The 13,468-nt window shown below is 36.8% G+C and overlaps 2 protein-coding genes across 8 annotated transcripts in view; one reads left to right on the plus strand and one right to left on the minus strand.

The window, feature by feature from the left end:
* ELP4 (elongator acetyltransferase complex subunit 4) overlaps positions 1-6,109 on the minus strand; it is a 225,457-nt gene extending 219,348 nt beyond the window's left edge. Inside the window, exon 1 of the mRNA XM_007181016.2 lies at positions 5,857-6,109. Coding sequence (XP_007181078.2) covers positions 5,857-6,079 — 223 coding nt within the window. The 5' untranslated portion in view covers positions 6,080-6,109. The remainder of the gene's footprint in view (positions 1-5,856) is intronic.
* Positions 6,110-6,218: 109 nt separating this feature from the next.
* IMMP1L (inner mitochondrial membrane peptidase subunit 1) overlaps positions 6,219-13,468 on the plus strand; it is a 74,541-nt gene continuing 67,291 nt past the window's right edge. For 5 of the 7 annotated variants that reach the window (XR_009009200.1, XR_009009201.1, XM_007181012.3 and 2 more), the window contains exon 1: positions 6,253-6,347. Coding sequence is in view for 1 of the 7 variants with exons in the window: in XM_007181011.1 (XP_007181073.1) it covers positions 6,224-6,287 (64 nt within the window). In the remaining 6 variants the exon portion in view is untranslated. Of the gene's footprint in view, positions 6,348-13,468 lie in introns of all 7 variants that reach the window. The other 2 variants (XR_450901.2, XM_007181011.1) reach the window with 1 other exon arrangement.

The following is a 13,468-nucleotide window of genomic DNA, read 5'->3' on the forward strand; positions in this document are numbered from 1 at the left end:
GTGCAAAAATAAACATTTAACTACGTTATCATCATTTTGTGTATTTGAGATGAAATAATACAAGCACATAACAGATACTGCAGTGTCTAGTCTACAGCAAGTACTATAAAAAAGTTAGCTGTCTTTCTTTCTATAACTTAATTTTTATAGGAAGGATTTAGATTTCTTATCTAAACTTCTTTGGGTCTACATTCATGTCTCCTCAAATTAGGAATTTATATAAGGCCTCCAAGTCGAATAGTTAGAGAAGTATTTTGTGAATTATATTCACAGGGAAATAATGAGAACAGATAAAGAAATAGTTTCCCTATTAAATGAAGTGATACCTTGCTCAGGTGACTTGCCCAAGGAGGTACAGTAAGAGCTACCCTTACGAGTCTGGCAATTATTTTCTGACTAGAAACTAAATGATACACTAAAACTGTATCATTAGATAAATGGTCATCACCTTAACAGTAAATCAAACTAGGCTAAGGTAGTTTTCTGTAAGAATGAGTCAGAACAATCCACTGTTCCTGATAATTCAGGAACCACCTCTCGAATTCTTAAAATCTCACATATATTAAAATTCTGATGTTTGGAAAATTTGAACATTACTTAAAACAAGATAATATGAAGACAGTTTAATGACTTGTATCAGCCAAATTAATATTCTATCAGGACTTCTCTTACAAAAAGGCAACTTTCTTTTTTTCTAATGGGCTATATAATGTAAATTCACTAGACTCAAAGTTGAATTGGCCCTAGTAAACGTTGGTCATTTGGAAGGTTGGTCATGGGAAATAAGAAGCCACCTTATTAATTATTTGTAAATCAAGTTTTTATTCTATGTATATGAGGTAAAATTATTTGACATGTACATACACACACACATAGCAGCAAAGTTCCTCTAGTCTTCCAAACTTCATTTTAGTGTGTGACAAGACCCCACATTTCCCCAAAATACTTCTGTATAAGGTATTTTGAAATAACTCACTTGATATACTGAGGTTCTAGTTATATTTTAAACTAGAGTAAATTTGAATAAGTTTGTAGTCATGCTCCCTACCAAAAATTGAAAAGCTTCAACAACCAACCATGACAAGATGTCTTGACATGGCATGTTCAACAAAAGTTAGTTTTAATACATCTTTAAATTCAGTAATCCATTAGTAACTTCAAAAGCAACACAGATTTCACACTAATAGTTCCCAATTAAAATAGAAATAAAATAGTTCCTAATAGTCCACTAAAATGTCTGACATGTAAGTAATGGGTTAAGTAAGCACTCATCTTATTTCTATAATGAAACATACAAAGGAGTAAAATGGTCTTGTTTATGGCCTCCTCTTCTCTTTAATCATATCTTAGAGAAATCATCAATATTCTAAGTCACTAAGCAAATAAACTGTTGGTTTTACTTCTAGACCTTTTTAAGAAGTATATTTAAGTTATTCTCCAGCTTACTAAAAAATACGGGTAGAATATTTTATCAACTTGTAAGACTACATGAGTTTGAAATCTTGAAGATACTTTGCAAGTCTGATATCTTAAAGTATTAATTTCATCAAGCTTTTACATTTTAAAAAAATGACAGCATTTTGTCTTAAAACTAGAAAAAAATCTGATAGTGTAAAAACATCAGAAAATTTAAGATTTTAAGTGCCAATATCTTTCTATTTTTTTTTAAATATGAAGGAAAGAATTAAAATAATTCATGTGACTAGTTAGAAAGTGATATATTAATTTAGAGGGAGAAAATTCAATCCCACACCCTTCCCCAAAAAAATCTTTAATTAAGCTATAAATTTAGGGTAAATGAGGTCAAATTAATATATTAGAATATTAAGGTCCAGAAGTGGTATCTTATTTTACAACAAGGGCAACTCCTTTTTCAAAGTTAGAGGAAGTAAAAGGGAAAAGAAATAAAAATCAGGAAAGATAAGTGATTTATACCAGTCCTTTCCAGTGCTCTCTATAAATGGTTTTGCTTAAAATTATAGAAAGGCATTTTAGGGAAAATGCAACGTAAAAAACCAGTTCATATTCTTGGTTCATGGCAATATCCTTAACTACTTTACTAATGCCACACTTCAAATTAAATTGCAGTTATGTCATTAACAGGTCTACTTTTTCTTCTCTCTCTAGGAGGTATGAAACATCCCAACAACTCTTGATTATCACAACTACTGGCTGGGCAAATATGGGAATCAAAAAAGACAAGCCATCAGCAATGAGAATGGTTCTGTAGATTAAATTACACAAAACAATTTTACATAGCAATACAAAGGAATAAACTTTTACTTTAAATGTACAGCTATCAATTGTTAAAATGTCATAACCAGGATTATGTTAAATATATAATCCAAGATCAATGCATATCATCCCACACTCCAGATTAAGATATAGTGGAGCAAAGGAACTACAACCACCAGTATTTATTTTTTCACAGCAGTGTTGAAAATGGCAGCTACCCTCAAGCTTCTTCAGAGTCCTCTTCCTGGACTATTATTTAACCCTAATCCCTACTTCTATTCACTTGACTGTCAAAATTTAAAAAGTTCTGAACAGCACAGAGTTAAGCCAGTTAAACCTGAGAAGTCATCGTTCCTTCCAATATCTTTTTGAAGGATGAGCCTGGGGGTTAATATGGTCCTAAAATGGACTATATATCCTAGAAAAAGTGAAATTCTGCCAGAATCCTTTACCTACTGTATAATCTCTCTTTGGAAATTCCTGGAAGAAGAAAAATGAAATATTTACATATAGTGTCCTCAAATAACAACATAAATGTCCTGGAAAGGCAGGATTGAGAAACTGGGTTAGGAAATCTCAGAACTTAAAAAATTAGCCAGGGCTTCCCTGGTGGTGCAGTGGTTGAGAATCTGCCTGCCAATGCAGGGCACACGGGTTCGAGCCCTGGTCTGGGAAGATCCCACATGCCGCGGAGCAATTAGGCCCGTGAGCCACAATTACCGAGCCTGCGCGTCTGGAGCCTGTGCTCCGCAACAAGAGAGACCGCGATAGTAAGAGGCCCGCGCACCGCGATGAAGAGTGGCCCCCACTTGTCGCAACTAGGGAAAGCCCTCGCACAGAAACGAAGACCCAACACAGCAAGCAAGCAATCAATCAATCAATCAATCAATAAACCCAAAAGTTTAAAAAAAAAAAATTAGCCAACTTGGGAAAGGTATATCGATATCTAACAATAAAATAAGCTGTCAGAACAAAAATATTTAATACAATTAGATCATGTAAAAGATGCAGTAATAGGGAATTCTCAAATTTATAAAACACTTTGGAGTAAGCAATGGAAATATTAGCATATCATCAAATAACTAATATTCAGTTAGCCTATATTATGCCTTTCAAATATGTTTTGCATCTGCACTTAAAATTACAATAATGTCACAGTGGCAGTAGTAAAATATCACTGCAGTGTACGTCAGTGACAATACAATATTTACTTGTTACGCAGTAACCACAGAATATATATAGGCAAGAATCACAATATCACAGTATAGTTTCATCATTCTAATATCATAAAATCCTACTATCATTACATTTTGTCACAATATGTTTATATTAGAGTTGTCACAATCTGAGTCAAATAACATTTTAGAACAACAATATAATCTGAATTGCTTTTACTTTTGTGTATACACATTAGCAGCCAAATGTTTCACATTCAAATAATGGTTTAATGAAAAACAAATGTATAGGGTTTGCTCCATAGGGCCACACAAAATAGAAAAATCAAAATACAAAAATGCCTTAAGAAGTTAACAACAACTGAAATACTTCTGGACAGTTTATTATTCCAAATGTAGTAACTCCTATTATAACAATGTCTTCAACTTCTGTGCAATTTGAGAATTAACTGCACACATGCAAAACATATTTCAAAATACCCAAAAACTGATACTTATTTCAATCATCTTAATGAACACTAATTTTTAGCATAAGCTTGTTAGAGTCAAATTATTAGAGTCCCCATCCCCAAGCAAATCTGGAAAAATTTTAAATTACAGTTCAAGTTTATATCACTGTAGAAACACATGAGGAAGGTGCTTTGGGTCACCTTTCTGGTGGGTGCTTTAAGAGACTATATGGTTAAATCTTTAGGCTTAGATTCAATAAATGGTTAAAAACACTTGAAAAGAGTTCTCAGAAATTTCAAACAGTTGCAGCATAGTGCAGAGCACTAAATGTGGAGCTTAAAGATCAGCCCAGATTGTCACTAGTTTTGTGACCCTGTTCATGTTAATCTCTGAGTCTGATTTTAGAACTCAAACACATAATTCCATCCTATGTGTTTCATAACTCTTGTCCAGGTTTTTTCCTACACATTATTTTTCCTTCAACCAAGAACTTATTTAGAATCTACTACACACCAGGTACTGTGCTAGGCACATTTTGTTATTCTAATGAGGAACTGAAAGTATAATGTTAAAAATGTGAACTTTTTGTTTGGAGAGTTTCAAGATCAAGTGAATTAAGTTACATATCTCCACTGAGTTACGAAAAGGAAAAAAAAAAAATTAAAGACTAGGAACAGCCTCCAAGCTTTAAGTTTAAATATAGGACGACACCAAGTAAGGCTCACAAGGGAAAGAAAATGAGACAAATATTTGCTAACTATATATTTTGAATCATTTCTGTTTATAGTACCATGCAATTGAGGAAGGCAACAGTCTTGAAACAATTAAGGGAAAATACTTAGATTTATGTAGAAATAACCAGGATCCAGTTAAGGTGATGAAATAACAGAGGCAAGAAGCCATACTCTTTTTCATTGGCCTCGTCATTTTCTATTGCACTAAACCTATCTGAAAAGCCTACCTGTGGGAAAAAAATTACAGAGAGAAAATGTCAAGGGAAGTACAAGAACAAGCAATGGCATTTGTAATATTTTATGAAAGTGTACAAGGCTTAACTGACACATCTCACCCTATAAAAATGTTATGAAATATAAACATGGACCACTTTTAGTAAAGTAGCATTCTGATAGGAATTAACTAATTTACAAGCCTTATTAACACCGCAGCTTTGTCCTACCAATCTAATCTGTTCAATCTTTTCAACATAAGTTATGAATCAAGCATATTCTTTAGTAGCCTTCTTATGAAAAATTCCAGAGATTATACAGGAAAGCCTAAAAACTGGACTTCTTTTCTTGTCAAATGTGAATTAATTTTAAACATATTGTCTGAGATGTAACTCTGGGAAGCAAAATATATAGAAGAAAAAATAACAAAAACAAATATGCATATATTTAACGCAGATGCTGGGTATGACTGCTAAGGTCAAAGACCGGCTTTAACTACTTTGGATCCACATAAGCCTTTAACACACATTCTCTTAAACTCAATATAATTTGTTTAAAGATTCAGAACCAGGAGATAAGCAGCCTGGTGGTGAAGAGGGGAAGTTACTTTCTTCAGCATTTTCTAATGAAGTCCATCTCTCACAACTGATACAAACTTTTCTTAGTCCAAACCGTGAGCTACCTGGGGTTGGCAGAAGGGTACATTCACAGACCAGGACGGGATACTAGATCAATGCCAAACCGTCTCCAAACATTAATGATTCCCCTTGACTAGGAAGCATGTCAGGGTAAAAGCACGTAGGTTTCCTGTCGTAATCTAGAAAAAAGCTGGCGGGCACCAGAGTAGGAAGTGGGAGCACGAAAACAGATTTAGTTAACATCATTTAGAAGTCTCCCTTCCTCCCCTCCATCTCCATTAGACCGGGCTATCCTCTCCACGTCCGAAGGCTGAGAGGTCAGAGAGAGATGTGGGGTCAGGGTGGCTCCCCCGGGCAGGTCCCCACCCTAGTTTTCCCTCTGTTGAACCCAGATCTCCGTTCTGAACCGACCTAGGATCTGGTCCAGGACTGGGAGCCCGGTTGATACCAGCAGCTGTCCATTCCGCACCGACGGTCGTGTCCCCGCGATGGACACCAGTCGAGAGCAGCCGCTGTCGGTACCGCTGGCTCTAGGACCCCTCCGCTGGAAGCTGGTGACGTTGCTCCTGCTAGCCGCCACCACCACAGACCCAGTACTCCTGGTGCCGGTGCCGCAGGTCGCCGCTGCCGCCATCTTGACGCTTCGCGCGTTGACCCAATAGGAACTCTGGGAGCTCAAGCCTCGGGTCTGTCAGAGCCAGCCCCGAACTCCCGCCTCCTTGCCGCCTCCTCGGCTCCCGAAGCCAGTAGGAGTAAGAGTTCCCTCCCGAGTCAACCAATGGCAAGGCGTATTACTGAAAAGTGCATTCTACGTCAGGACGACGGACTTCTTCAAGGCCCAGGTGAGAAAGAGATCCCCCTGAGTACTGGCTGAGAGCCTTCGGCGTTCTTTGAGACTAGAGGTGGGTAATATCATGCAACATTTTTCTCGTTTTGAGTGCCCTCATTCACGCTGAGTTAAAGAAAAGGCTGGTGGAGCGGTATATCAAGCAAATACCAGTAGGACCTTGCACTTTTCTCCGCTCAGTATTAAAGAGGATACTCTATCCCACCCCTTTTCTGATTTTTTTGGGAGAAAATTCCCTCCGCCATCCTCTTCAGGTTTTTTTCTGAATGGTTGTGTAATATGGAAGGGATTGGAACTCTTACCTTAGCGACTTGCTTGTTGAGCCCCTGGGCTTGGTTCCTCAGTGCCTGTGACAGGTGGGTTGGATTTAGACGTTAGAGTAAAAACTCCTGAGCTTTGAGGCGATTTGGTTTTCCCCCGTTTCAAACAGCAAATGACAAAATGTACCCCTCTGACAAGTCGCCGTGAGTAGCTTTCGTTAATTTTAATTAGTGCTTCTGGAAGTCTTAGAGCGCCTTTCCATAAGTGGTGTGAATGATAAGTGTTACTCTGACAACCTTGTTCACACATTTAATTGTCGTTTGCTGTTAAGGCACCTGCAAACAACAGAAAATACTTCAGGGGTTTTTTTCCCCGAAAAACTGATAAGAGTTAGATGTGTACGTGCTTTCTTTTTCAAGTGATTTATGAACTCTGAATAAAGAGCTGATTAGAATAGGAAGTTTAATTCCTATTAAAATTGAAAAAGACATGTAATTTAGAACTGCGTCCTTCGATTTAAATTTTGTTTTCAAAATTTTGAACTGGCCGGGGGTAGGGGACTGGAGTAACTGATTTTTAAAGGCATTCATGATTGACAAGTGTCTAAACTAAAAAAGACTCACAAATTATGCTTGCACTAATAGTTATTGTTGGTTTTGATAGTGATCTGTGATACTTTTAAAATACATCCAGACTTCATGGAAATTCTTGCCGTTGAATTGTTTTAAATCTCAGTGACCTGTTAAGACTTTTTGGCTGATTCTATTTGATAAACTGAGATTATATTGCTAAATAGTGACTAGAGTTTTTCATTTGGGAAGGTTTTTGGGTTTTGTTTGTTTTTTAAAGAAAAATGTTCAGAAAAGAAAAACTAAAACGACACCTTGCTATTTAACAATATATCAGCTGCAAAGCTTGATCAAAGTTTAGATGCTTTCATTTAGAATCTCACCAGTATAAATCTGTAATCTAAATTGTTCAGTAAATAGCTGTTGAGTGTTTACTGTCTGCTTGGAGCTAACCTTGTCATTTTAGGCCTATAGAAGTAAAAACTGTTCTCATTTGGGGGAGATAAGATTAACACATAGAAAACACCATAGCAGTTAAAGTGAACACATTGAACAATATATGTTAATTCTGTCCTGTAGTAAATAATTATACTAAGAAGACGAAACCAAAAAGTGACAAAGCAATCTAATATCAAATAGGAACTTCTCAGATAGTTTTGCTGCTCTGAAAACTTTGAAGTACTACAAATATTGAATTTTTATAGGTTTCTTTACTACGTATTCCCTTGTTTTCTAATCTTTACTTCAGACTTTTTTTTTTTTTCTTGTCTGTGTTTTTGGGTCTTCGTTTCTGTGCGAGGGCTTTCTCCCGTTGCAGAGAGCGGGGGCCACTCTTCATCGCGGTGCGCGGGCCTCTGACTGTCGCGGCCTCTCGTTGCGGAGCACTGGCTCCAGACGCGCAGGCTCAGTAGTTGTGGCTCACGGGGCCAGTTGCTCCGCGGCATGTGGGATCTTCCCAGACCAGGGCTCGAACCCGTGTCCCCTGCATCGGCAGGCAGAGTCTCAACCACTGCGCCACCAGGGGAGCCCCTACTTCAGCCTTTAGTTTTCTTAACCTTATTACTAGAAGTGAAAAATTGTTTTTCAGCTTTAACTGTAATCCAGGAAGCATGACATATGTGTGCACCAAGGCATTCCTGAAATTAGGATATATCTTTGGTATAACATTATCATAGAATAAATTAATCTGTCCTATTTTTTTTTTTACAAAGACAAAACCTTTGCTCTCAAAGCAAATAATCCCAAATACTTGAATTTACCAGTATGTAGAGTATAATATAAACATTGGAATAAATGAAGTTTTTATGGAAGGGAAGAATTAAAAGGATATATGTTTAGGTGTGGTGTTAAATGATTAATAACAATTATTTACTGAGCACATAGTAAATCTCATGGAGTGTGCTATGTACTAGGTTACAGGAGAAAGAATACTTAGTCTCTACCCTCTTTGAGTTCACAGTTGGGAGAGATAGGTGGGTGGATAGGATAATAAAGTATACTCTAAATGCTGTGGAGGACAAATACAGAATACATAACTTGAACTGAGATAGAGAATCCTGGGTAAGTTTACCCTGAGAAGGAAGCTCCCTCCCCTCCTTCAGTAAATCTGCTTTCATTGCTACTGTGCAAATAGTTCTCATAATTTATGCATAGTGCTAAGAGAAGAGGAGACTAGAGAAATTAGATAAAAGTCTAATTGATTTTTTTTAAGATGAATTTTTTTTTTCCTTAAGGATAATGGGAAATCATCGAAAAATTTCAGGTAAAGAAATGACATAATAATCATATTTGATCATTACGTTTGGCTAAAAAGTATCCTGCAAGAGAATGGATTGGCTAAGTGTGATTGGGATAAAGAGAATGGAATGAATCAAGAGATTACTATAATGGGTGGAATTGATATGACCAAGGAAGGTTGACAGTAGGAATCAAAGATGACTAACAGGTTTCTGTATTGAGCAGCTTTCTGGATGGTGGAGGATAAAGAATAAAGGAGGAACAGTAGAACTTTATAGTTGTGCGGTTGGTTGTTTTAGGGAATGGGAGATCACGTTTTTTTATGTATTGAATGTATTTAATTGGAGTAAAATACCTGTGGAGTATCCAAGTGGAGATGTCCAATACACAGTAGGCTATGTGAGAGAGGGATCTCTAGATGAAACATATATATTAGAAATTAATTAGCCCATGGTGGGAGTTTACCTTAAGGGAATGGATAAGCTCACCAAGGAAATGTATACTTTAGAGTGAGAAGAAAAAAGAACCAGGAATAAACTTTGGGGAACATGAACACTTGAAAGCTGTGCAGAGGAGGAGAAAGTAAAATAAGAATTGGAAAGTGTTTACTTGATGTAGTAATAATGATTTATTTTTGGCTTTGTTAAGAGCAGGTTTGATGGAGTAGCATACTGAAAAGTCAAATAATTCTGTTTGGAATTGAATGGGAAGTGAAGTTGAATATTCCATGACAGTAGACCATTTTACATTTTAGAAGGGTTTGCTGTGAAGGGGGTAGAGGGAGATGACAGAGGTTTAAGGGAGCAGTTTTCTTGTGTGGGAGAGGGAGGGAGAAGGAGAGGGGAAGGAAGAGAGAGAGAGAGAGATGAAGCTACTGGAAAACATTCTTGGCAATGGATGAGGAAAAGAACCTGAATGAGGTAGAAGGAATGGAATCTGGAGCACAGGAAAGGGATCAGTATTTGAAAGGAGGAGGCTAAATTCAATGGCTAAAAAGTGTAAATGAACATAAGACTCTTTGTTTTCCTTTTTGCCATTAAATCTTGGAGTTTTTAAGACCATTTTCTCTTTTCTTGTTCCATATTCTTACCTTCATCCATTCCCAGGACCTTAGTTCCTATTTATACACCAATGACTAACATATTTATAGTCCAGATTGCTTCTCTGATCTTGAGAATCATAAATTCAGATATTTACCTTTTTTCTGAAAGTCTTAATGGGACCTCAAACTCATAATGCCCCAGACTTTGGTGTTTTGTATCAAGGTAAATGATAAGACCGTTTGTAGAATTAGTTGCCTGAGCCAACTCACTATACTCAATTCCTCTCTTAAGCTTCATTCCTCCATAGCCAGTCTCTTACCAAGACTTATGGAGTTTACTTCTCAGTAACTCCCTAATCCATTCTAGAGCATTTAGCGCTCATCTTTGGTTCTCCTGCAGTACATTCTCCATTCAAGAGCCATCCCAATCCTTTCAAAATAGATGTCTGATCATACAGTATAAAAACAAAACTTTTAAGGACATGCATTTGGTTTCCACTACTTAGCTCTCTAGTCACATCACTCTATAAATTCCCTTACTCTCTTCACTCTATCATTCATTTATTCTCCTGTACTCACCTTGTTCCCTTCATCCAAAAGGCCACTAGTTAACTTCTATTTATCCTTCAAATCTCACTTCAACCTACACATCCTCAGTAAAACCTTCTGACCTTGATATCAAAATAAAATAAGCTCCTATATACTAACAATGAACAAGTGGAATTGGAAATTAAAAACAATACAATTTACATAAGTATCCCCCAAAATAAAATAATGAGGTATGAATCAAAAAGTGTATAAGATCTATATAAGGAAAAGTTCAGGACTCTGATGAACCAAATCAAAGAAGAACTAAATAAATGGAGAGATATTCCATATTCGTGGATAGGAGACTCAATATTTTCATTATGTCATTTCTTCCCAAGTTGATCTGTAGATTCAATGCAATCCCAAATAAAATCCTAGCAGGTTATTTTTTGGATATTAACAAGCTGATTCTAAAGTTTATATGGAGAGGCAAAAGATACAGAATAGGAAACACCATATTGAAGAACAAAGTTGGAGGACTGATGCTACCTGACTTCAAGACTTACTATAAAGTATTGGCAAAAGAATAGACAAAGAGATTGGTGGAGCAGAATAGAGAACCCAGAAATAGACTCACATGGATATAGTCAACTGATCTTAGACAAATGAACAAAGACAATACAGTGGAGCAAATATAGTCTTTTCAACAAATGGTGCTGGAACAACTAGTCATACACATGTAAAAAATCAATAAGTATATAAATCTAGACACGGACTTTACTTCAGGAAAATTAACTCAAAGTCGATCACATACCTAAGTGTAAAACACAAAACTATAAAACTCCTAAAAGATAACATAGGAGAAAACATAGCTTACTTTGGGTATGGCAGTGACTTTTTAGATACACCAAAGGCATAATCTATGAAAGAAATAATCGACAGGCTGAACTTCATTAAAAACTTCTGCTCTGTGAAAGACAGTATCAAGAGAATGAGAAGACAAGCCACAGACTGGGAGAAAATGTTTGCAAAAGACACATCTGATAAAGGACTGTTGTCCAAAATACACAAAGAACTCAATAATAATAAGCATCCTGATTTAAATATGGGCGAAAGACCTTGACACTCCTGACCAAAGAAGATATACAGATGGCAAATAAGCATATGAAAAGATACTTCCCATCATATGTCATCAGGGGAAATGCAAATTAAAACAACATTGAAATACCACTGCACATCTATTAGAAGGGCCAAAATCCTGAACACTAATATCACCAAATGCTGGTGAGGATGTGGAGCAACAGGAACTCTCATACAGCGCTGGTGGGAATGTGAAATGCTTTTGCCATTTTGAGAGACAGTTTGGAGGTTTCTTACAAAACTAAACATACTCTTACCATATGATCCAGCAATTGTGCCCCCTTGGCATTCACCCCATGGAGTTGAAAACATATCCATATAAAAACCTCCACATGGATGTTTATAGAGGCTTTATTTATAACTGCCCAAACTTGGAAGAAACCAAGATGTCTTACAGTAGGTGAATGGATAAATAAAGTGTGGTATATCCAGACAATGGACTATTATTCAGCGCTAAAAACAAACAAGCTCTTAAGCCATTAAAAGACATGGGGAAACCTCAAATGCAAATTACTAAGTGAAAGAGGCCAACTTGAAAAAGCTACATACTGATTCCAACTATGTGACATTCTGGAAAATGCAGAACTATGGAGACAATAAAAAGATCAGTGATTGGCAGAGATGGTTGCAGGGAGAGATGAATAGGCAGAGCACAGGATTTTTAGGGCAGTGAAAATAGTCTGTGTATTATAATGATGGATATATGTCATTATACTTTTGTGCAAGCCCACAGAATGTACAGCATCAAAAAAGAACTCTGTGGTAAACTATGAACTTTGCGTGATTATGATGGGTCAGTGTAGGTTCCTCCTTGGTAAAAAATGCACCATTCTGGTGAATGATGTTGATAATGGGGGAAGCTATACATGTGTGGTGTAAGGAGTGTATAAGAAATTTCTGTACCTTCCTCCTAATTTTTTGTAACCCTAAAACTGCTCTATAATAAAGTCCCTAAAAAAAAGTGTCCAAAGTACAAAGAAATCAGCTATATAAAATCTCAGTCTGAGAGTTTCATAAACAGGGTGTATATCACCCTTGTGGCCAAATAGTGGGACCATTTCCACAAGGGTATTCTGAGAAGTCTGCAGGTACAATTGAAAGACTGCAGTGACCTATTAAAGGTACACCAGAAAACATAATGGTCATGATAAGCAACTAGCGCCCCATGACCGAAGTGCGTACCCCTTTGGTTGGCCTTTTGAGTTTTCTGGGACCGAGGGCTCATATTACCATTGTGTCTGTGCATGTAAAGCATATAACAGAAATGGTGAGGCTTATCATGGGGCCTGATAGTATTCTGGCAGCATAATTGAATGAGTGAATGCCAGGGTCATGCCTGCACAGAGGGAGTTCTTGGACCCCATGCAATCCCTTTTTGCTTCCTGTCAGTATACTCATAAAGGGAAATCCCAGTCCTGAGTTCCAACATCACAGATTGTTTTAGCTGTCTTTGTATTTTATATAAATGAGGCCATACACCATTTACTCTTGTGTTGGATTTCTTTTGCTCACTGTTATATTTATGAAATGTCTGTTATTAATGTGTACAGTTGTGGAGTATTTGTTACTGTATAGTATTGCTATATAGTATTGTGTAACTGTGTCACAATTCATTATCCGTTCTACTGTTGAAAGGGATTTGGCTAGTTTACTATTTGTGGCCAAACATTTTTCTAACATGGTTGTACCAATTTACACTCTTACCGGGAATGTTAGAGAATTTTGGTTGCTTCTCATCCTTACCAACACTTAGTATTGTCTTTCTTTTCATTTTAGCCATTTGGGGAGGATTATGGTATGACATTTTCATTTGGATTTGAACTGATGAAGTTGAGCACGTTTTCTTATGTTTATTGGCCATTTGGATAACCTCTTCTGTGAAGAGTCTGTTTGTGTCTT

The sequence above is a fragment of the Balaenoptera acutorostrata genome, chromosome 9, assembly GCF_949987535.1.
Source record: "Balaenoptera acutorostrata chromosome 9, mBalAcu1.1, whole genome shotgun sequence".
NCBI lineage: Eukaryota > Metazoa > Chordata > Mammalia > Artiodactyla > Balaenopteridae > Balaenoptera > Balaenoptera acutorostrata.